We start from the raw sequence: 24671 nt of genomic DNA, 5'->3' as shown, positions 1-24671 counted from the left end.
GGTGGATGATGGTGAAAAAAAATGGGCTACTATGCTCACCACTGTGTAGTATCCAACATTAAATGGAGAGAGACAAAATCCTTACCTTATACTTGTAGTACCTCCAGACAGAGCATATGACATCTCCACTAATATAGAAAATTTACAATGACTCAGACATATCCTTCTAGCAACAAAAGTGTTAACTGCATTTCACATATCTTTGTTTTAGAAACTGAGGGGGGGAAAAAGCCCTTTCTCAGCTACAGTACTGCAAGTCTGATGGAAATTATTAATTGCAGAGGCACTACTTTGTTACAGAGGGCAAATTTATTTCTCAGACTTCAACCACTGGAACTTTACAGGCAGAAATAAAAAACTACACTTGAAAATTAATGAAGTCTCCTATCTATTCTCAGTCTATGTTTGTGTACATATATGCATGTAGATGTATATGCATTTAACATGACTATATGTTTTTTAATTCTCCTTCTTTGATTACAGAAAAGAAGATTGTATTCAAGAATTTGATAACCATTCACTGCTTATTCCCAGCAAGAAAACCATGTGAAACTGAAGGTGAGGGGAAGAAAGGAAAAAGGATGGAGATGATCTCCAAGAAAAAAAATGCACACGGAAGAGTGGGAAACTGCAAAAGAAAGAGTAAATATAATGGATTCTGACCACATAATACCTGACTTTATAATGGAATTGTTCTGATACTTCTCTGGTCACTGCTATGCTAGTTCAGAGTGAAAGTCCATAATGGTTACCTATGATTAAAATCACACCTGGGACTATCCAGTCAGATAAGCTGACATAAATAGGCTAATGTTCCTTGGAACACTATTAAACTTTTAGGGATAATTTTTGTATACCATGTGAATATGTACTTAAGTAAATTTACACCCTGAAAAATTCCATCGCTTACAAGATATTGGTTTAGTTGTAATATACTACACAACCAGAAACAAAACCGTTATTGCATTTCGCTTGAGAAACTGAGAGGAAAACAGTCCTCTCTCAGCTACAGTGCTGTAAATCTTATGAAAATTATTAACTGTAAACATATATAACTGTATGTATACATGATAAGCATACATATATAAATATAATCCAGCTCTAATTCCCATATGCTTTTTGAAAATCCTCAGAATTTTCTATCCATTCTTCTCAATTAACTAATCAGATATACTAATTTCAGTATCTTGCATACACCTGTCAAGGAGCTAGACTCTTCTATACATTGCAGAACTTTTGGAGAATATGGATAAAAATAATGCAGACTATTGGCTCACCATCAGCAATTGCTTCTCCTTTAAGGCTCTTCATTCCTCCCAGAACTGGAATTCCATCCATGTAAAATTCAATTATACTTTCATCCAGAGTAATAAGGAGGTGAAGCCAAGTATTTTCATCCAGGTATTTCAGGACTGCTGCTTTAGCCATATATGTTATATTGGATCCTAATGCTGTATAATGAAGCACTACAGAAACATGAGAATCATTTGTTCGGATTTTCACTCCATAATATAAGGTCCCATTATCATCATCCTTTTCAACTATATAACCATCAGTACTGATGTTAGGAATTAACCATGCTGAAAATGTAAAATTGGTTACTGCAGTATTTCCATTGTATGGGTATTCAGGACCAATAATCCCAAATGCATCCTCTTTTCCACTGAAATACAAAGCATCTGTTCCACTGTGATGGCGCCTCATGTGGGGCTGAGATTGTACTGAGCTTGGAAAAGACCCCAGAAGCAAGAAGTCTACCATTGATGGTAGTCCAGCTTGGAATGTACTAGACAGTATTTCCCAACCTAAACGGACAACACCAAAGGTGCCTTGTTGTCTCCAGATGGTGAAGTCTGTAATATAGGAAAGATCATCTTCAGAAAGAACATCTTCCACTATCTCTCTGTCCTGGCTCTCTGGATCTATAACAAAGACCCCAAAAGGGTCATCATTGAATGGGATCATCACAGTTACAGCAAGGCTTGTTTCTGATAACTGACCACCAGGACCAGGAGACCCACCTACAGAACGGAAGTTAGGGCAAAAGTTAATGGTCGGTTTCAAACGACACAGTCTGAAAAATGCTACTAAGTACTTAAAGCTTTTTTAATAAAAAACATTTCTAAAAAGGCTTAAATCTTCTTTAAAGAGCCTCTGAACTCTTAGAAAGTGCTCTGATTTAATAATAACATAATTTAATTGTATTGTTTTTAAAACATTATAGTGACAATTTTCATAGAAAACAAAGCAGCATTTTTTTTTCAACTGTAAAACACACATTTGTCTTTCAGCTAAAACAAAATTAGCTCCAGCTATTCTGAATTAGTCAATGAGGTATGTTACTCTGATTCATTTGACAAACATAGGGCCAAATTCAGTTCTCATATTACTCCAAGATTTACATGAATATGGAATGGTAAAATTTGGCCCATTGACTCTGAAACAGATGCACAGATACCTTGCCAAATCAGTAGCCAATTGTGTATTAAAACTGCTGCCAAGTCCTGCCATTAGTCATCTACTTCTGCACAGTAAGAATTCATGATACAAAGATCATGATGTGAATGTAGAGCCTCCATGTTCAAAGTGTGCAGTGATCTACCTATTCTAAGTAGGAAATCTTCTGTACACACACATGGATTTCACTTTAAGGAAAGGCCAACACATATTTTCGTTGTATCTGGGCACAGAAGACCATAAATAGTATTGAGGTGGAATAAGTCGAGGAGGTTTGGAGTTCTACTCAGTAGCAGACCTACAGCAGTTGTAATTTAAGTCATATGAAGTGGTAACTATAAGTATTTTATCTCCTCCAGAAAAAAGCAAACAAACCAATCAACCTCCCTTATGGTAGACTTGCATAGCCTTTAATAGCTTTGTTTTGTCTTCAACTACACAAAGATCTACATCTCTGAAATCACCAAGAGGCATCCTTTTTAAAGGTTAGATCACCAAAATGTGTGTAACTAATTCAGGAACTGAATAACTGCATTCATATACCTAAACTAAGATGAAATGAAGAATAAAACGTAAAACCTAACCAGAAAAGTACAGGATATCAAGACATGATTCAAGGCACAGTTCTTTCCAGGGTTGGTTTCTTTTTGATTAATTAAACATAATTCTACCAGATATGAAAGCAATGGTGATATGGAATACAATACCTGAAGCATTGACCAACTTTAGAATGTAAAATTCATTGAATTCAGGAATTCTATCCAAAATAGCATGGAGTGTTATTGGCTTTGATCTTTCACCATCCATGAAGCACACAGTCCCATAAGTTTCATAGAACTCTTCTCCTGGCCTCAGTGCAGAGTTATTATCAAACAGCTGCCAGGTCAATGAGACATTGCCAAAGTGTCCCCTATGTCTCAAAACCCTGTTCAGCGATACAGAAAGAGTGAATGACCTTGCAGGTGAGCATCAGCATTCATTAGCAAAGGAAAACATGATTACACTAATCTTCCTTACTGTGAAAAATTATATACAACATTCTAGATAACCATGAACAATAAATACAACCATGAATAATAACACAATCCTCTTTGAAGGCCAGCAATTTCACAGTATAAGTCTAGTCCCAGGTATACCACAGGTACCTTAGAAAAAAAGAAACCAGTGCAGGTCCATGCAAAGTAGTACTGTTAAGCCAAACATCAGTTTGTCTTGCACTTCTATTATGTAAATAATAAAGATGAATGTATAACAGTTCAGCAAGTTAACATTAAAAATTTATATACCTGGCCACCCTTAGACAAGAAAGACAATCACCTGCATTTAACCACAAACATCTCTCCCTTTAACCATCAAGCCTCCTTAAACGCTTTCTTACATTGGTATTAAATTTGGATTACGTTCTATGCCCTTCAGAAATCTGTGGTTATTCCAGATTAAGAATGTAGTAAATAAAAACAAGATTTTATTTTTTTGTATAGCTATACGGTAACAAAATTTCACCAATTTCCAAAAGACATTATAAATAAAAACTGAAGCACAAGTGCCTTTATTAACAGTGTGTTTTACATACAAAAAAGTGTGTTTCTGTTTGCACAGTAAAATAAAATGCTATACAAAGAGATTATATCAGGCTGAAAAATTAGTTCAGCAACACTAGTCTAGGCACAGCAACATAATTATGTTGTTTCTGCTTCCAAAGTTTTTTCCTTTTTTGCCATTAACCAGGGCGCTCTATCCCAGCTGTGTAGCACTGTGTGCAGCACTGTTGCAGTAACTCCAGTTACTCCCTTTAAAGCTCAGTGCTGCCATTGCTGTTCTCAGTGCTTAGGTTATACGCTACTCTTGACCCTTTTGTTATGTACTACACAATAGCTAAAAGCAGTGAGGGTATGGAAGAGACAGCTCCCTAGCAAATATATTTCATCAATGAGGACTGAGGAAGGTCCTGCATTGATGGTGATCTTGGTATCATGAGCTTCCACAAAGCACCTGTATATAAACATGTTTAGTTCAAATCATTATTCTTCACACCATAAAATAAAAAAAATTATCTTGCAAATAACATTATAAAGGACCAAAAAAACCCCAAAGAGCAGCATAACAAAACCAAACATACAACATATTTAATATCCTCTTTTCTCAAGGATTTTCATTGTTTAGATATGTAACACAACCATAAAGACCAAATTCGCAGTCATAAGCATCTGTTTCAAGGCCTTAAAACAAACAAAACAATCAAATAAAAAGATACAAAAGATAATCAAACAAATGTGAAAAGAGCTTCTTCCCTAATGTTCTGACTACCACATTTATTGTCACCTAACTTCTCTTTATATCCTGTCTAGAGGTTTCTTATTGAAAAAAACTATTTTTGCCAAATTATAAACCCATCCTGACTTTATGGAACATAACAAGGTAAGATGCCAAGCAAATTCATTTCTTAACCCTTCCTATTCTTGAGTACATCCCAGTGGCTGGATGGAAAATACTTTCAGAGGTCAGACTAGGGAAGAGTATTTTCAGTCTAGAAGATAGTCACATCTGGACTTTGAGTATAGAATTCCATCAGCAATTAACAGATAGAAGAAAAACAAACTAACAGAAAGAATACAGTAATATAGGTTGTTTGTAGGGGAAGGATTCAAAGCAGAGTGCAAAAAGATATGAACCACCACATAGTCATATTTAGCTGTATTTTGAAAAGATTTTTTACTTCTCTTTTAGTCCAGGTTATACTCTACTCAATCATCTAGATTCTTCAGTATCTGAAGTCTACTGAGAATGTAACAGAACAACCATGCTGTAGTCTTATTTATTTACATTTTAACATGACTTTCTATGTACATTTTAATATGCACAGTCTACTTGATAATATAACAGTTGATGTCTTCAATATGTTTACAAATCATTTAATCCAAAATTTGGTAAAGCTATTTTTCTTTAATACATTTTTATCAATGCAAACTTGTTTGGGATTAGGTAAAAGTACTGTCCATAAAGTACCACACATATCAGTTCAAAAAAATTGCAAAAGTATTATTTAAAATTTACTTACAAAAAATTGTTACTTTTGCCTTCTTCTACTGGCTTCTCTAAAGGTTCCAAGGAGAAAATTCCATTAGGATCATCGTTTGCTTCGATAATAACTGTAGCCACTCCAGTCTTAAAGATAACAGTATCCCCTAAAAAGAGGGTGATTAATTTTATCAAAACTGGAATCAGAAATGGAGGTAATTCTAAAACTGAAGTTGTTTCCTTTTCTCATAAACTGCTTTTATGCAAACAAAGAAATGAACAATGATAAAACAACCAGTGGAAACCAGTATTCGAGATATTCAGTAACAGGAAAATAAGAGTAAAAATACTTAAGTAGCATCTCATGCAGAGATCAAGACATAAGTTTTGGAGGAAAATATATATGTGACATGACCAGAGAAGATGTGATTCCGAGCAGAAAGGATTGTATGAGAGGTAGTATTTTGTGTTTGATCAATTGGTCAAGTCAAAAGAAAACATGTATTCAGAGACCCTAGCTCTCCTTTAGACCTAGGATAGAAATATTGCACTTAAACTAAATATGGGCTAAGAACAATGTCTAACTGTTGCAGTTTAACCCCAGCCAGCAACTAAGCACCACGCAGCTGCTCACTCACTCCCCCCGACCCTGTGGGGTGCAGGAGAGAATCGAGGGAAAAAAAAGTAAAACTCGGTTGAGATAAGAACAGTTCAGTAGAACAGAAAGGAAGAAACTTAAAATGATAATAATAACAACAACAAAATGACAATAATAATAATAAAAGGATTGGAATATACAAGTGATGCACAATGCAATTGCTCACCACTTGCTGACCGATGCTCAGTTAGTCCCCGAGCAGTGATTCCCCCCACCCCCAGTCCCTCCAGTTTATATACTGGGCATGACATCACATGGTATGGAATACCGCTTTGGCCAGTTGGGGTCAGCTGCCCTGGCTGTGTCCTGTCCCAACTTCTTGTGCCCCTCCAGCTTTCTCACTGGCTGGGCATGAGAAGCTGAAAAATCCTTGACTTTAGACTAAATATTACTTAGCAGCAACTGAAAACATCAGTGTGTTATCCCTATTCTTCTCATACTGAACCCAAATCATAACACTATACCAGCTACTAGGAAGAAAATTAACTCTATCCCAGCTGAAACCAGGACACTAACACATATCACAGTCTACCTGAAAAGAAAAAATATAAGATAGCTGTGAAGTAGAGTAGACGATAGTAGGATTTCTGCGTGTGTGTTAGCACTGTAGGGACATTCTAACACCCTTCCTATGTCCACAGATGTACATTATGCTTCCACTCCCATCCCATTTTTCACCCTATTTAAGAGTGTTAGACTAGCATTTGTTCCAAAGTAAACAATGTGTTTACTGCTTTAACTTCATATACTTCCACCTGTATTTTCTCTGAGTCCAACATAATTCCAACAGTCCAACATAATTTTCAAAAGAGATGTACCAACCAAGGCCTGTATGTGCAACAGATCATAGAAAGAAAATATTTTTTTTTGCTTTCAGGAATGTGTATAGAAATATTCTGTATTCTTAGTGATTCTAGAGAAGCTACACGATGATATTATCCTCCTTTTAGAGACAAAGGGAGCCTGCAGCTACCCATTCTGGTAGGACCAGTGTGCCAGGAGGAAAGCCATCACATTTTCCCAATAGAGTGGTAAAAGAAAATACCAGTAGATCCTGAAGAAAGTTAGTAACATAGAAAGAGATCACCAAAGATAAAATTTAAGAAGGGAGAAGAATGGCTTTGTCCAATCATTTCTGTAAGGTCGGTGTTCTGTAAGAGACCTGAGTACCAGAGTGAATGCTAGCTGACCTCAGGAAACACATAAGCTACCTTATACTCAAATAATTGCTGAAAAATCCCCTATAATTCTCTGGCTGCCTGCTACCAATGCCTAGGACAGATGAAGTTCGAGACCAATGAAGCCTTGTGAGCAATTCATAGACCAGCCACAGGGTGTCGACCTGAGGCACTCTCTAGGTCTCACTGACTTTCGAAGACTACATCATTATAAACTGTCATGAGGGATAAGATACTTAGTGTGCATGCCTAAATGAAGAAATCTAGTTTTATGTTTCCTCATCTTGAATTGAGCACCTGGTAGGTATTTACTTTATGAACCTACCACACAATCTAATGTGAAGGTATACTCTGATGGTTAATGGTGATACTTTTCCTTTGCTTTATTAAATTACAGCCCCTCAAGTCTCAGTCATTGTTCTGGTGGCTTATTCAATTCAGTTTTGGTCTGCATTGCAAAGATATGCAGTGCATTCACTCTCAGCTACAGAACAATAACTGAAGAACAGTAAATCATAAATTTTTGCTAACACAATTGTAGATGAATCTCCCACTACACCTTGAGTTTTGGCAGGGCTAGGGTTGAGGAGGTTCTTTATTAAGCAGATCTCAGAGCCCAGGAAAATTTAACTATTTCTTATATTTAACTTATATTTTTTTAACAATATTACACAGCAGTGATGGTTTATTCCAGAAGATGTCTATTTCAAAAATCAGAATGTGCTGAATAATTTTGTATCATTTCCTGCTAAATGATAACTGGTAACTGTTTAAAAAAAAAAAAAAATGGAAGATAATGTTAGTTTTGAGATAATAAACCCATTCTTTACTGGTGGTACACTGAGTAATTTCTAACACACATTTTTCTGTAAATTAAGCCTCATAAAACTATAATGTCAGACTGAAAAAAATGCATGCATACACTGAACTGTTACAAAAATAAAAGAGAGACCAAGTTACATGGTTTTCCTCTAAAATAAGGCAGTTCTGTTTGTTTTTACAAAAATCAGGCAGTTGTGTAGTATACACTGGAGCATGACAAAATATCTAAAAAGAGTCCTTCTTTCCCTAAGACTGTTGTAGTACTAACATTCTTTAGCCTTGTGTTTCTGTAGTCAAGTCAAAACCCCATCTAATTTGGAGCATTTACATTTGAAAAGAGACTTGCACTCCAGTTGGTTTTGCAGGAAAGGTTTCAGCTGTATCATTTGATTTTTGTTTCCAGTTGAACAATTCAAGATGAAAATTCAAACACACTGTGTACAGTTATTGTATAGAAATGTTGAAGCAAATCTTATTCATATAATACTTGGCATTTTGCTTTATGATAAGACCAAGCTGGTAAAAAATTGCAGAAGAAAAAAAAAAAAGAGAGTTACTAAACATATGTCAAATCATTACTTTTACCTGTAGAATTCAAAAGGAAGATATAAAATGTTTCATCAGTTTCAGGGGTATCATCATCATTAATATACACAGACAAGTTCTGCTCTCTTTCTCCAACATTGAACAAAATGACACTGCTCCTTCCACTGGGAACAAAGTCTCCCTCTTCAGCTGTTGCATCTCCATTAACAGTAATATACTGGACAGCAACAGCAACATTAGTAGATCCATTCCTTAGGACTGTAAAGTTTGCAACACTTCCTTCTTTAACACTCACTGTCAGAGGTTCTGAAAATACACAAGGAACAAATCCACCTGAGTACAAGCCTGAGCTCGTTGCATGTGGCCTATTTTCTTAATCTTCCCCAAGAGGATCCTTCTCCTCAGTGAAACAGAAGGTAAATGTGGTAAAGACATTGAAATCCTTGCGGGTACAAGAGAATATTGTACTTAGTCACCTAACCAATCCCAGCATCAACAAAGAGAATAATGAAATAAAATATGGGAAGGTTCTGAAGGAAACAAATACAAATTCAACACAACAAAAACATGAACGTTTTATACTAGCTCAATTAGGATTAGGATTTCTCAGTGATCTGGTCTGACAGTAAAATCTGTTTTGGGGTAGTACATGTATTCTACATTTAAAAACAATAATATCTAACCTGCAAAATAAATGGGATCATCATTCCTAGTAATTTCTAAAATTGCACTGGTTATATTGCCCAGCCTGGCTCCACCAGTGGCATTGAATAAGCTGATGACGAATACTTCCATCTCTTCAGGTACCTGAAAGAGAAAGTATTATGAAACTAATTTCTTGCATACAGAACAATGAAGAAATTAAAATGAACAGCTGAGGTGTTTAACAAACTACAGATTTCTGAGTGTTATATTAATTTATTGATCCTTAAGTGCATCAAGAGGGATGACAAATGACAGTTTATACAGTTACACAGAAACCATCATCAGTCTAAAATCCTTGTAAATAAGTCACCTCATCTTTACTGTTGTACAGATGACCCAAAAGTTATCTTGTGGTTTCTGCTTCTGATACATGCGATTTATTTTTACAGCTTTATTTATTTATTATTAGTTATTCTCATTCTTTCTTATATTACTTCAAATATATCAGCATTAAAAATAAAAGTTAGGATTCCTGCTATGAAAACAAGGGTTTTATTCAAACGAACTTTTCTATAATTTAACCACTTTCAACTACTCTTAGCTTCTAATTTTTTTTGTTTGTAAGTACGCACAGCTTCTTAAATTCTTTTACGATTTGCTGAAGTAATCTCAGTTTTACCCAAGTATTTTGATTTTTCCTACAAATACTTATCAGGCTCTTAAAAAACAGACATTCCTTCTTTCTCCTTAAATTGTAATGTTTTCACACTTAGTCTTTGTCCCACGTACTCATACAAAAACACTGTAAAAATGTTTACCTCATCTGGCAGTGAGTAAATGGTGACATTTTTTGAAAACTCCAGATTATCAAAGAAAATAGTCCCTTGTTCTGGATAGATGTCATTGGTACATGGTGGGTCAACAACCCAAGACACACTAACGTTGCCATAGTTTCCTTGGTTTCTTACAACTCTGTAAGCAGCTAAAAAATGCAAACATATACAGTCAGTGTGCATCTTCAGAACAACACAAATCAAAAAGGTCAGCAAAGTCAAAACAAAGAAAAAAGGAAATGAAATAATAAGCAAATCCACTTCCTCCAAACTAATAATATATGAGAGCACTACCCAAAAGGACACACAAAGATAGACCATTAAAGCAGTTCAAACTGGCTCAAATCCGTTATTTTTTGCTTGTAAAGGTACTTGATAATTGAATAAAGATAGATAAATTGAAGTCATCCATATGAAGATTTAGTTATACTATTCTCTCACATGGCACCCTATTCTTCATGCTCCACAAGCAGAGCCACTACCTCCAGGTTGCATTTTACACATACATAATACTCTGTCCCTCCTGTCTGGCATATTCTCTAGCCATTTTTTTACTGGATTGATCTCTTTGGCTTTCCAGGCCATTCTCCTCCACTTCAGTCTTCATTGCTCATTGTGCTGGCACTGAACCACTCTGGAAACTCCTGAGTGGAGACTTGAGTCAGACATTGTCCTAGAAAGGTAAAATGGGGAAAAGAAGCCTTGCAGGGGCAGACAGCAGACAAAGCAGCAACTAATAAAAAAGAATTACCAGCGTAGATGATTTCTCCTTTACTTTCCTTTATTGTTACTGATAGTTCATCAGGTAGAAACTGAATGACACCATGTGGATCATCGTTCTTCAGAATGGTTATATTGACCCTTGTGGCATTCCCCAACTTGCCTGGCATTTCACTGTAGCCACTGAGTACTACAGAATATAGCTCATCCAGCTAGAAGAGGGAAACTCAGTCAGAATAAAAATACATACTCAGTATTCACATCCAAAACAAATGGGCAAACAACCACAGTCCCTAGCCAGGCAGAAAGAGATATAAATTTAAATAAAAAGAAATCACACACACTTTCTACATGCACAATGCATTTGTACATTGCCATCAGAACAAAGATATAATTAGAAATTTCTATCTCTGGTAGGACCATTTTTTCAAAAAATCTAGCATTATTATAGGCAAGGATTTTGTGTACTTAACTTAGAGTCACATCAATTCACTAGTACAAATATATTTGTAATGGTCCCTGAAAGGTAAGTTTTCCATAAGATTTATTAACCTTTCTGGCTTTGTAACAGGGAAAGCAAAGATTTTAAAACCATTGACAGCAAACTAATTAAAAATAGAATGTATCAGGTTGTTTTATTAATCTCATGGGACCTTGTACTTCATGTATTTCTTACAAAAAGGTCACAGGTAATGCTTCAAGGAACATTAAAACAAGTATTGCACCTGTTTATCTATATGGCAAATATTAGTCTAGACTGGGGACCACTGAGTAAACTAGAAGATGATTACTATAAAAGAAACAAAAACGAAGTGGTTCTTCACACAGAGTTCAATTAAACAATGGCGCTCTATACTACAGAATGTCATGGACGCTAAACACTTACATGGATTCAAAGCGTAACGGTTTCAATTCACGAAAAAAAAATCCACTGAGGAATATTAAACCCAAAGACACCTTCTATTTATCCAGGCATCCCTGGTTTGGAGGCTGGGGAGACATTCTGGAGAAAAGCCATTACACACTTGTTCTGCTCCAGTATATTTGCCTATATTTCAATAAGTGACAAACTAATATGCCTGTGAACACAATTTGAAGAGAGAAAAATATTATTTTTTACCTCTGGAATCCCATCCATTCTTGTCAGAAGAGTAATTATGATCTCTCTTTCACCAGGCTTAAACTCCAGAATTCCTGTGCTTCCATAAAACTCGTTATTGTCTCTTGGTTCTACAGTGTAGCGTAGAAACTGCCTGACGAGACTTCCTCTACTGCGGACAATCTGCAGTTCGACGGACTCCCCTTCCTGTAAAAAAGAAAATCCAGCTTTTTTCTAGCACTCTGCTTAAGCTAAGTTGTCCATAATGATTAAGAGAATTTACTTGGATATCTACCTTGATACTGTAGGGACCTCTGGAAGAGGGAGAAAATTCAAACACTCCTCCAGGATCATCATTTTCCAAAATAATAATTTCACGAGTAGTAAACCCGTACTTCAGTATTTGATTTTCCACGCTGACCCTGAGAAAGGAAAGCAAGAGGGTTTTTTGAGTGACAATTCTATGTGGCAATTAAATCCACACCTGTGCAAAGGACATCAGAATACTGATGAATTTTATTAATAAATTATGAAAACAATTACCTGCAAAGAATAACATAAATTAAGAAAGACACATCAGTATGTTTTATCCAATTGTAAAAAAACCTTTTCTTCCGAAGTAACTTTGTTTTCTGATTAGTTTTTATAGTTGGCAGTTCTGGGTTTTTTTAGTCACACATGCATACAACTCACAGGAAAAAAAAGAGAGTTGTCCAGTAAAAAGTTAGAGTCACATTCAGTATTACTTTGTATTTGAAAAAAAACATAAAGATAATCCAATATCACTTAAACAAATAGAAATTACATTGACAACTACACATTCTTATCCTCTTCTGCAAAATTTGCTATTGTTACAAATACGAAGACACTTGCCCCTCAGGATTGTGGATTTCATCCTCACCTGTGTGTTAACCTGCCTTCTGTAAGAAGTGGACACTACCTGTAGGATCCCAGAGAGTGGGACTGCACATTAAAAAAATACGTCAGCAGACACAGTAACTTGTGTTAACATGAACTAAATGTAGGTTATTAAAAAGATAACGGCTCATCTTTGACTACAGAAAACTTCTTCTCTGTAATTCTAGCCAGTTCAGTGATTTAGCTGGGGAAAATCATATTTCTGGCAGTTTAAAACAACTAATCCATTATTGCATCAAATGCTCAAATATCAAACGCTGAGCCATGCATTCATAACTTTCAACATTCACAGATCCTAAATAAAGAAATGCCTTCAAGCCAGAACCCCATGCCATCAAATTAAACACCAAAGGGCAAGCATGCATTGTCTGAAGAGATGCAGAAGACGTGATTCCTGAGAGGAAAAGAAATGATAAAGACAGTTTCTGTCCAAACCAATCACTTGTAACACAAAGCATTGATTCACTGAAGACAAACCACATTTCACTGCACTTACCCAAAGTACACGACAAACCTTTCTGTCTCTACCCTGTCAACACAGAAAGAAAGAAAGAAAGAAAGGGGATGGGGGAAGGAATGAAAGTGCCACTTGCTAGAATTTCAATAGTAGTAATCTTAGAGAAGAATAGTAATAATTAAAAAAACCCACACACAAAGCTTTCTTTTTCCTTTCCAAATGCTTATAATGTTCATTTTATGGGAACCCTACTTGCTTGGCATTTTCCTGTTGACAAATGCTAGCAAGTGGGCAGTTCCCACTTAGGAGAAATGACCCCATGACCAATTCAGCACGTCAATACGCATTCATGGTATACCCTACCAAGCCCTCCTCCAAGACCCTGATTACTGCCAACCTCTGTGCCTGCTCACAACTGCACCAGCAGCCCACATTTAAAATTGCCCACCATTTCAACGAAAAAACCTATATGCCTCCATGATATAGTATTTCATCAATCTGTCAAAGTAATGATAAAAACAGATAAGCACAGTGGCAGTTATAACAGGTACACATCAAAAACTATTTTGGTACAAAATCACATCAAACTATATTTTTGACAGTTTTTCAGTTAACCAGATTACCAAAGTAAAATACCAATATAAATATAAATAAATAAAATACCAATACAATACAAAAAATATAACAAACAAAAATAAGAAAAGAAAACAGTATTTGCTAATCTCTTATTTGGTTCTGTCTCAGTCAAGCACTTATAACAAAACTACCACATCAAGTCAGAGGAAAGGGCAGTATTATTCTGCAGTGGCAATCATGCACTTTGACTTTCTTAATCTAAAATAAATATATATTAAATGTAAAACCTGTATCTCCTATCAAAATACCACAGATAGATTACCACAGCATTTACAAAGTGAAATTCTGACTTCACTAATCTCAGAAAGAACTCAGATTCAGAATTCAACACAGATAAGAGTTCACTCAAGAGTTTGAGAAAATAACACAAATACACTTGCAGATACATTCTTTCAAACAGGAGATCTGAGTTAACAGAAATTTCTCACTGATTTGCAGTGAAGCTAGATTGTAAATACTACACATTAAGACATTCTCCCTTCCTTCAGACATATATGTAAAAGTGTTCCAAAACCATCAGAGTATTAATACAATGAAAAGATCAAGGAGAAAATGCCAAAGTTGGTAATGCTAAAATTTAATTATATCGCTAAGCTGTTGGTAATATAATTTACAACAGAGAATACAAATGAACCATTATGTCAAGTGAGTTTTTGATATGTATGTACAAGCTTAAGTAGTTAAGACATAATAATTCATCAGAAAGTGAAAGGGTATGCCAGAAATGAAATCTCTTTCAGCTTCATAAAGTTACACTGCATGAGTCCAAACACAGCTCAGACAAAAAAAGCCTGTTAAGATGAACTGAGGAGTAGTGCTAGAATCTAACATCGTGCTGCAATGTACAATGGCAGCACTGCAGAAATCCAGAGGGTAACAGAAATGAAACAGTCACAAGATACCATAAGGTATGCATCTTGAGCATCTCCAGGTGTTCTTTGGAAGGACTGAGAAGACTGGCAATACTTTATTACTTTTAAACAGTCACAGTGTAAGTCAGATCAGAATCTAGAGAACTTGCAGGTCAGAAAGCAACCAGTCAGATTCAACCCATCCTCTCCTAAAGAAAACCATCGCTCAGGAGCTTTCTCCAACCAAGTCCCATTTTCAACAGTAGGATCACTTGATTGATTGATTGATTGATCTGACCGTGTTTTCTCTGCATGACTGGCCAGATTGCTATCGCTGGTCTCCCATAGTAAATGTTGGTTACTATTCAAAAAAGACATAACATAGCCTATGCAAAAATGGAATAGAAGGACCTAGGCTTAGGCTTCCAACTCTGAGCTGCTGTTACATGAGCAACAGTGTACACAATAGGATCACCCATGTCTACACCCTGAGGTGCACACATATAAATTCTCATAACATCCCTCCACCAGGACCCACCAGATGACTCCCTGGCTTGACCTTGGATTTGTCTTCTCACTGTGGACCTGCCCGGCGATCACTGTGCTGTGCTTGACCCTGGTGACCACCATCCAGCCTAAACCTGACGTGTGTTCCTGGCTTGACCTGCCCCACCACCATGACCTTGCCTGATGCCCTGGACTCCAGGTTGCCCCCAGTTACCTGCTCCAGCCTGCTCTCCGGCCTTGCTGGGGGCAGTGGCCCGGGCCCCTGCCCGACCAGCCATGTTATCAGGCTGGACTCCTGGCTTTACGCCACCACACAGCCCGCAGGCCACCAGCCATCAGCTCTTGCTGGATGCCCTGACAAAGTCCAAGAACAAGGCGCTGTTCATTTACAGTCCTTTTGTCGCCGAGTAGAGACATCCAAACTGCCACGGAGTGCACGGTATCAGTTTAGTCCTGTTTCACTCTTTGTGGTATGTGAAACCATCTCTTTAGGCACTCCTATAACAGCAGTGTGGAAACAGAACAAAAATGGCTATTCAGAACTTCCAAAACGCATGGTTTGCCCTGGTGAGGGCATTCAGAAGTAACGATAAAAGTTAAAACAGCTCCTTGTACACAGTGGCTTAGCCGTACCAAGGAGCTCCAGCTACTAGAGAGAGCACTTGACCAGGTGTAAGGAGATCCCTCTCACTGGGAAAGCCACTCGCCTTTCTTTCTCCTCAGCTTAACTTCTTCTGTCATATGGCTATCTGTGGACATGAAGTTTCAGTTTATCACAGTGCTGGCAATGTTTATGATGCTAACATAAGAAATGCAATCTCAAACTGCATAACGGTGTTTTCTGTGATCAAACAGCTGTAAAAAACCACACTTCCCATATGAAAAACTCATGTGAAATGACTTGTCATTAGGTAAATTCTTTCTTTAAAAAGACTTTAATTATTATTTAGCAAGAACTACAGATTAATTAGGACAACTAACAGAAGCTTCAAAATGTTTCTTGCACTTTTTTAAACACATAGTACTATATAATAGCAGAAAGAAGATTTTTGACTGTTTTTAAAGTAACATGGCAATTTTAATGTTATTATGAACTAAATACCACTGCAAATAAAATAATAATTATTAAGAGATGCAATGTGGTCGAATTTGATAGCTTTGGACCACGAATTGGAGTTCTGCAGAAAGTGAATGTTTTGAAAGGCACCTGGGAAACTGAATTGCAACTGTGAATCTGTATTGCTGTTACTATTAAAAACACACTTCTCTAAAAAACTTTCTTTTCTATCGGGACACCTGAACCTAAAAGGTGCATTCAGACTGCCTGTGGAATGTTACTCAATTTGCTTCCTAGATTTATAGTCAGTGTTCACCCCTTCTTTAATTTTTTCAGGATTATCTACTGATTTAATTAGTAGCAGGACCTAAGTCTAAAGAACAGTATTAAAGTAGGATTTGCCACATTATAAATTGCACAGTGCTTCTCATCAGAGGGAACACCTTCTGTCCAGGTTTAATCCACAAATTATTTGATTTTGGAGGCTATTTTAATTTTTATTACTCATAGCAGGAGATAAGGGTGTTGTTATTTTGAAAAGTAATAAAAGCTAGCAGTAGGTGTCCAGTAGCACTCATTTAAAAATTCTATTTTCAAATAACTTTTTCCCTGTCAAAACAAAGTCTGCTCAAGCCCTTGAAGAAAAAAACCAACATTTTACACTGAAAGAGTTAATTCATATAGCATCACATGTATTAATAGAAAAATTACTTAAGTAAGAAAGATAAATATAGTTTTGAAACAGACACTAACCACAGGAAATCACCAAGTTAGGAGAAAATCCCAGCTCCATTAAACAGTATATTAGTGTTTCTGTGCATGCCCATGCAGACAGCAACCCATGACATACGAACATTACCTGAGTCCTGAATTAAGAACCATAGAGAGTATGCAAGGGCTTTCAATGGGCCTTCTATGATTTGCTAACTTTTTGTCATGAAGTAATGTCTTACACACAAAAATGTTAAAAAACTACCAGACAATTCACAATGAAATAGTCAAACCTATGTTTTGCATTTGCAATTTTAAAAAAATCTATTTTCCAAATTTACCCAAGACAGAATTTCAGCCTGTGGAAACTTGCATTGCATCACACAAATCACTAGAACTATAAAAATCCCCAAGTTCCATTGCTTCACTTTTGCTTTATTATATATAGTAAATGAGATTTAGGTCATAACATACGTACATGAATCTGTTTTGGCATCCTAAATTATATGTCACGACTCAAAAAAAATTTGAGCATAAGGACTATGTAAACAATCATCTCTTCATGGTTTATCACTTTCAGAAATTAATATCAATTTTTCAGTATATTGCTTTTCCCAAATCCCAAAGTCCACAAGTTTTCACTCTCAGCGCCATTCATTTAAGAGTGCAAACACAACCCGCGTGCCCTGGAGGTCCTGGCCCTTCACTTGTGCCAATTGCCAGATCGACAGCTGTGTATCTGCACCTTACTGAGGGGATGACAACTGCCAGTAGAACACGTTATGCAGAAGGAAAAAACAACAATCAGATTTTTAAAAAACTGATTTCTGTTCGTGCTTACCAGTTAAAATGAACAGCCCTAGTATGTATATATGCTTTCACAAAGCATACACACAATTTCCATGGCCTGTTCCACCTACATTCATCAAGAAGACCAAGGCCTTTTCTTTCTCATACAGATTTCACTACAGACATCTGGCTTTATTTATGTTTGGTCTCAATTCAGGCCTATTCAGATACGGGCAGGCATTCAACCTGAAGCTGCTCCTAAAAAAAGAAAATATGAAGAAGCTTCAGCAGGTACAGGATTGTCTTGCTTCTTTATTACTCATCTGTCTTTTTTGGAAGCATATTCTTCAAGATATACATTGGCCTCCATTTTGTGGACAGAATCTAGAGTTATTTTTAGTGTCTACAGCCTATGGACAGAGGCCATAGAGCAAGGAAGGAAAATACTATTTTTAATGGCTTGGAAAGTTTCTTTTATAGTTATGGATGCAATCAAAGCTCGTTTAAAATGTAAACTGCCTTAACAACACCACTGAGTTGTAATTAATACATCCTTGTTAGAACTAATTATTTTTATTATTTTATCCAAGCTATTACTAATTGCAATAAATAGAATGCTTATGAACATATTTCTATGTCTATAGTTTCATTAAAGTTCTTACATGCTCCATTTTCCTACTGACTTATGCTACAATTTATAGAACAGTACAAGCACATCCACAGCACAGTGCATCTTTGTTTTCATGCTAATTCACTACTGCTGTGAGGTGCTGGCTGCCAGCCTTGGAAACTGAAATTTTCTGTTCATCCAGAAAACACAAACTATGCAGAAAGCAATATCACAAGCTTACACACATAACCCTGCCAGTATCCTTCAATCCTGATTTGAAGAGTCATCTCCAGCACTGAAAGGATGATCTTTGCAGTAATTTCATGCTTGGCTTCTGCTGCTGTTAAAGTTGGCAAATTTCACTCATAGCCTTGAGGGACACTATCCACGTCTAGAGAAAAGTTTAGATTTTATCTCCTCGTTTACTTCTTTTTCCAGACCAGACCACCTGTTCCTTACTTCACTCTCTGACCTTGCCAAGTGTGGGAAAGCTGATTACTGTTGGCACACTTTTTACCAGCCACTTCATGATCAGCAGAACCTGCTATTCCCACCATACATAGTAAAGGCAAAACAGTGGTTACGTTTGTTCAGCTGCCAGTTCAATCCTCATTGCAGCTATCATTTTCAAGGCACGGCCTAGGGTTGCTAAGAGTAAGTGGCAGAAAGCTGTAGTTACACTTGCAGAGGTGTCAGAACTTAAAAGTTAATCTTTTATGCTGTCCAATTCTTCTACCTACTTATCTGTTTTCTACCCTTCCACTTCGATTTTTTGGCCTTCTTACACAACTTCTTCACAACTTCAATCATCATTTCTAATCTTAGTTTCCCGCTTTGTGCCAGAGACTCTAATTAATTCCTTGAGACGAACCAGTTTCATGCACAGGAAGGAAAGCAGAGAAATGCTTGCAATAGTCTCCATTTGTTTTTGTCTTGAAAAGGACTGCCTCTTCAATGCAGTGAATAGCCAAGGTAAAATGAAATAATTCATTCTGCACTAGATGCATCCACCAGCCAGCTTTTACAGAAACAGACCAATCCTGCAATGGAGTAACATCTTCCCTGTGTGACAGAATGATGTTCAAAAGACCACCTTTCCAAAAGAGGATCAACAGCTTGAGGAGCTGGTTGCTGGTTTGCTAGTATGTAATCACCATGGGTATCTAGTGTTGAAGCTCCCAAGAGCTAGTTTGCACTTCCTATGTAGGACAAGAATACTTCTCCATAAGGTAAGGACTGTGTAAGTAGTATATGTTCAACATGGACGTTGCAACTGGCAGACCCCTATTAGTGCATTTCCAGAAAAAGTAAAAAATTGTACCTTAGACTAATTGAAGGTAGTAGAAGAAGTGGTAGTATTTCTAACCTAGTTATACAATTGAGTTTTTTGAAGCAGGACAGAAGACATAGCCAAGATTCTCCTGTTAATAAACCAAAGAGGGAATACAGTCCTGGATATGAACTAATTTAAGTATTCTGAGTAGTGTTCATGTACAAATAATACTGTCTCCTGAGGTCCCTTACAGCCTTAATTATCCTATAATCCTGTTCTCATGCAGAATGGAGACTACAACACTGTGCTTCAGCAACACCATTGCTCTCTTTGTAGCCAAAGTGTGTGGTAATGGTCACACTGGGCTATTTTGGAAGCCAGGGGTTGTGATGGAAGCATCTAATTATCGAGAGCAAGCAATACTGAACATGCAAATCAAACAAATAAAAAACTGATCTAGTTCTGCAACAATACCCTAGCTATAGACCTTTTTCTGACAGAAACAGTTATGTTTTGCTTTATACTCTTCATTATAGTTTTCCCCATTATCTCACTAAACATTACTTTTCTGAAAAGATACGTGTTATAACCAAGAGCTTTAACTAAATATCAAAGCTGAAAGAACTTTCTAAATAGCATACAATATTTTCATCAAAATATAAACAAAATTAAGTCATTAGATAATAAACACAACACAGTTTCTTACATTGGTATCCAGTCAAAGAAGAATCCGTACACAGTCTGAATCAAGGGCCTAATATTCCTTCAGGCACTTACCAACACAATGCAAGCAATACGTCCTAATTAATACTGTGCTAATTTGTTATATATGAATTGAGTATTACAACTGATAAATATGAATAGACATTAGGGTACAATACCTGTCCAAAGTTAGTAACACAGTTTCATTCATTTCGGGTATATCATCAGCTTTAATAGTAATGTTGATTGTAGTATCACTTTGTCCAGACAAGAAAACAACAGAGCCATTAAAAGGACTTATGTCATCATGTGTAACTGCCTTTATATTGAGGCCAGAGGGTTTCAAACTCCAAAACACAGTTGCTTGACCATCAGTCCCATCTCGATGCAATGCAATGGAAACCTATGAAACACATGAGTCTGCTGTGACTTGTAAAATTAAATGCAAAAACAATTACCCCCTTGCAAATTACTATCTGAATATAAGCCTCAAAATGTTCAGCTTGGTTTTTTACTCACACCTATGTAAAAGATACAAAATCAAAGATGGTACATCAATAAAAAAATATGCTGAATCTTACCCTTTTAACCATTTATGAGTTATATACTTAGTGGAGATGACAGATTATTAATATCACAAATCACTAAGCAATTATAAACACAAAAAGACTTGTATGACTGATTTAATCAGTGCCCACCTCATCAAGACACAATCTAGGTTTTAAATGTAACTACCATAATTTTACTCAGGTAGTTATAGTACAGTGCCAACCTGCATTCTGCTTAAGGAAATTAGCAGTTTTAATCTAAGAATGAGAAACAAGGTATCTGATTCAGGATTTGTGGGAAGATTTCAGTGAAGACAGCTAGTGAAAAAAGGGAAAATGTATGAAAAAAACATTTTAAAAGATGTTTCTCTAGCTGGGACTAAAGCACTCGGATGGCAATGCTTTTGAAAATGCTTCTTTGGGTTCTCAGAAACCTAAAAAGCATAATTGTTGGAAAACACACCCAAATTATATGTTCAAATTTATATGTTCATATGTGAGTCAACTCTAAGATACACAGACATTTCCATGAAATTTAGGAGTGCTATCAGTCCTGCTTTACATTACTACTTTTGCAGTTGGTGACAGAGATTAAAACTGTCTGCAGCATCTTTCATTCTGTGTAAGCATCAACACTGAACAGGTTTTAGATGCTTACAGAGAAAGCAAAGATCAACCTCACTTTTCTGATAATAACTAATACATTACTTCAGACCTCACTTTTACAAGCACTTTTTTGCCCCCCCCCGCCTTTTTTTTTTTTTTTTTAGCAGGCGAGTATTTGCGGTCAGGCAGAATGTAGAGGAAGGATTTTCCTCACATTAACTTTCAAATATTACACTGAATATAGCAAACTTTGCTTTCTCCAAATAAATTTTCCATACTAAGGGACAATATAAAAAGATTTACTTACCACTGTAGCAGGGGAATCTTCTGGCTCAGAAAGAATAATTGGAAGATTGCTAGTAAAGCCTATTTCTCCATTTGCAATATCTGGAGTAATCCTCAGAGAAATATTTCGAATCTCACCTAATCTAGGACTCAGAGGTGGGACTAGAGGAATTCTATTCACCAGCTCAACTTTTTCCAGCTGTAGGAAAAAGTAAGAAAAAATTGAGAAATAAGAAGCCTTAGTATCGAGTCAGAACAATTCTGACATTTCAGAATAAGTTTCATATGCAGGGAGCAAAACATCTTCAGAACAAATTTCTCCTACTGGCAACATTGCTGTTACAAAAATGTGTAAGTAGATGTGTCAAAGAAATGAAGCAGATATCATAGAGCTTTGTCAGCAGGATGGTATACCTCTCAGACAAATCATGTTCATGTACACAACTAAATGTATGTAGAGGGAGAATGAACCTTCTAGATCAGGCAATTCATTACTAGACCTATGAATAACAGTATTGATTTGACAAGTGGCCTAAGCTATTGTCCTAACTTCATTTTTTGTGCCATGCATTGATAAAAGTCTGCTGAAGTCACTGGAACCATAATAATTTACAGCCTCTGTTGAAGCCAAAGAATGATCCATCTTCTTTCCTCTCTCATACAACTTCAAGAACTTCTCTATTTATAATAACTAATAAATTAGAATTGCATTCAGAATTGAAAATCAGTACAGTGTTTCAAAACTCTAGTCTCCTCTTGTGTTACCATATTTCTGATCATTTATTTCTACCAAGAAGAAATAGAAAAATGTTTACCCTTTCTCTGAATGGGACATATCACTCACTAAACCCAGCAGCAGTACTGACATAGTAAGGAAAGCAGGATTTGCATGATTAAATATTTCTTTCAAATATAATTTATACCATGTGATTCTGTCTACATGCATCATTATAATAAATGTTTCTATAACTGATTTGCATATAATTCCGCAAACATTTCACTGGCGCATAAACCACCAATGACAACCACCTTTTAACTCCCACAAGGATGATTTTGCTTGGAGTTATCAGAAGTTATCATATAGTAAGATTTTATTGGAGGAGAGGAAAGTGGCCTTATTTAAATCCATATAGTGATCATGAATCACCATTTCAGCTGATGAGTTTTAAAGCCCTTCAATTCTTTAAACCAATCTATATAAAATAACACACAAAAATATTCATGCACATTCTATTCAATGATAGATGGAACTGTTTTACAAATACTGTATTCAGTAATTGATTCTCATCCATACCAGCTAGTTATTGAGAGTCTGAGGAACAGATGATGGGACTGTTTGTTTCACTTGTTTTCTAAGCTTTCTTTTAGAGTAGGCCCTGATCCTGCAATTAGCAGTATGCAGGTGGACCACTGTGCGGTTGTTCACTTAGTAAACTTCCTGAAATACTACACAGCTGAAACAATTTACTTTGCTAAGTGTTTCTGATCCTGGATAGTAACTTTGAGATTAAAGTAATAATTAATGAAGAACCAAGATTTTTTTTTTTTTGGTTCAGTGTTTCCTTTTAAAGCAAATCAGCTCATGAGGAGAAAAAAATGCATTATGAATTGAATAATAATGACAAGTAGTTTATTAAATTAGTTAATCTTCCTTTCCATGCCAAAAACTGCACCTCAGACTACAGCAGGTTATTCAATTGAAGATGTCACTGAAGAATGTTAATCTCACTTTTCCAGTTCCTCTATCCATTCTCGAGTTGTGTTTAAGCTTCATTTCCTCCTCCACTACTCCTCCCCCAATTCCTGAGTTGATCCTTTATTGTGCCTAGTACAAACTCTGTAATCTTCTCATTCTAAACATGTTCGCTGAGATTATCATTTATTCACAACATAGAAGGATTGTCATAGTGATAAATAGGGGTACTTTTCTTCCTTCTCTAAATGAATTATTTGTGCTGGAAAGCCCCTCTGATTTTGTTTATTCAAACAAAAAGATTTTTATGGTTCATGGAGAAAGTACAGAACATACACCCCCTGCCTCCCTGGAATGTGCAGTTTGAAAAGCTGGGCAAAGTGCCTGCATTCTGAAATACTTATCACATGTGTGTCTTGTCCATAGTCCACACTGCAATGTTACTTATAATGTATCATTTAAAAGGGTCTTTGAGTTAAATTTTTCAATTCTTCTGTAGATCTTTCAGATCTCATGCTCACGTAAAACATACCAACCTATTCTAGTGTTCCAGAACGCAATTCCCTATCTAACTGTGAATGCAAAAAAAATTGCATACTAGTAAAACAATAATATAATTCTGTCAATAAAATTTTTTTCTCTTTTTTTTTTCAGTGAATGTGGGGAGAAGGAGGTAGAGAGAAGAAATCTTTTCAAGGTCCCAGAAGTAATTAAAACATCTTTGGTAGACCATAAATTAAAGAAAAAACCTGGCAAATTTTAAATCTATGGCTTTAACATCAACATCTTCATTTGAAAACTCTAAAGATGTCTGACTTAAAATGAAAAGATTAAAAGGAACTAAGAAATGCCTCTGTGATTTGTACTTTGGATGCGCCGAGTCATCCTTCTGTCTGTGTATCAAGATCACTACCTGGGCTCATCTTCCTAGATGACCAGAGTGGCAATGGTTAATCACAGGAAGTAGAGATTACAGGGTAGTCTTAACTGCAAATAAGAAAATGAGTATAACATATAATGATTACCATGCCTTGGATCTTCCAAAGCAGTAT

General features: G+C 36.2%; 1 protein-coding gene across 1 annotated transcript in view; it reads right to left on the bottom strand.

Annotated features, from left to right (window-relative positions):
• The window catches only part of ADGRV1 (adhesion G protein-coupled receptor V1), a 284803-nt gene that overhangs the window by 246686 nt on the left and 13446 nt on the right, over positions 1-24671 (bottom strand). Inside the window, exons 9-19 of the mRNA XM_075019382.1 lie at positions 21949-22125; positions 20667-20890; positions 12272-12398; positions 11998-12183; positions 10909-11089; positions 10143-10306; positions 9363-9486; positions 8719-8985; positions 5516-5642; positions 3165-3382; positions 1278-2021 (exon numbers count right to left, since the gene is read on the bottom strand). Coding sequence (XP_074875483.1) covers positions 1278-2021; positions 3165-3382; positions 5516-5642; positions 8719-8985; positions 9363-9486; positions 10143-10306; positions 10909-11089; positions 11998-12183; positions 12272-12398; positions 20667-20890; positions 21949-22125 — 2539 coding nt within the window. The remainder of the gene's footprint in view (positions 1-1277; positions 2022-3164; positions 3383-5515; positions 5643-8718; positions 8986-9362; positions 9487-10142; positions 10307-10908; positions 11090-11997; positions 12184-12271; positions 12399-20666; positions 20891-21948; positions 22126-24671) is intronic.

This window comes from Buteo buteo, chromosome Z, assembly GCF_964188355.1.
Source record: "Buteo buteo chromosome Z, bButBut1.hap1.1, whole genome shotgun sequence".
Taxonomy (NCBI): Eukaryota; Metazoa; Chordata; class Aves; order Accipitriformes; family Accipitridae; genus Buteo; species Buteo buteo.
The sequence above is the reverse complement of the archived record's forward strand: the minus strand, read 5'-3'. Positions and strand labels throughout refer to the sequence as shown.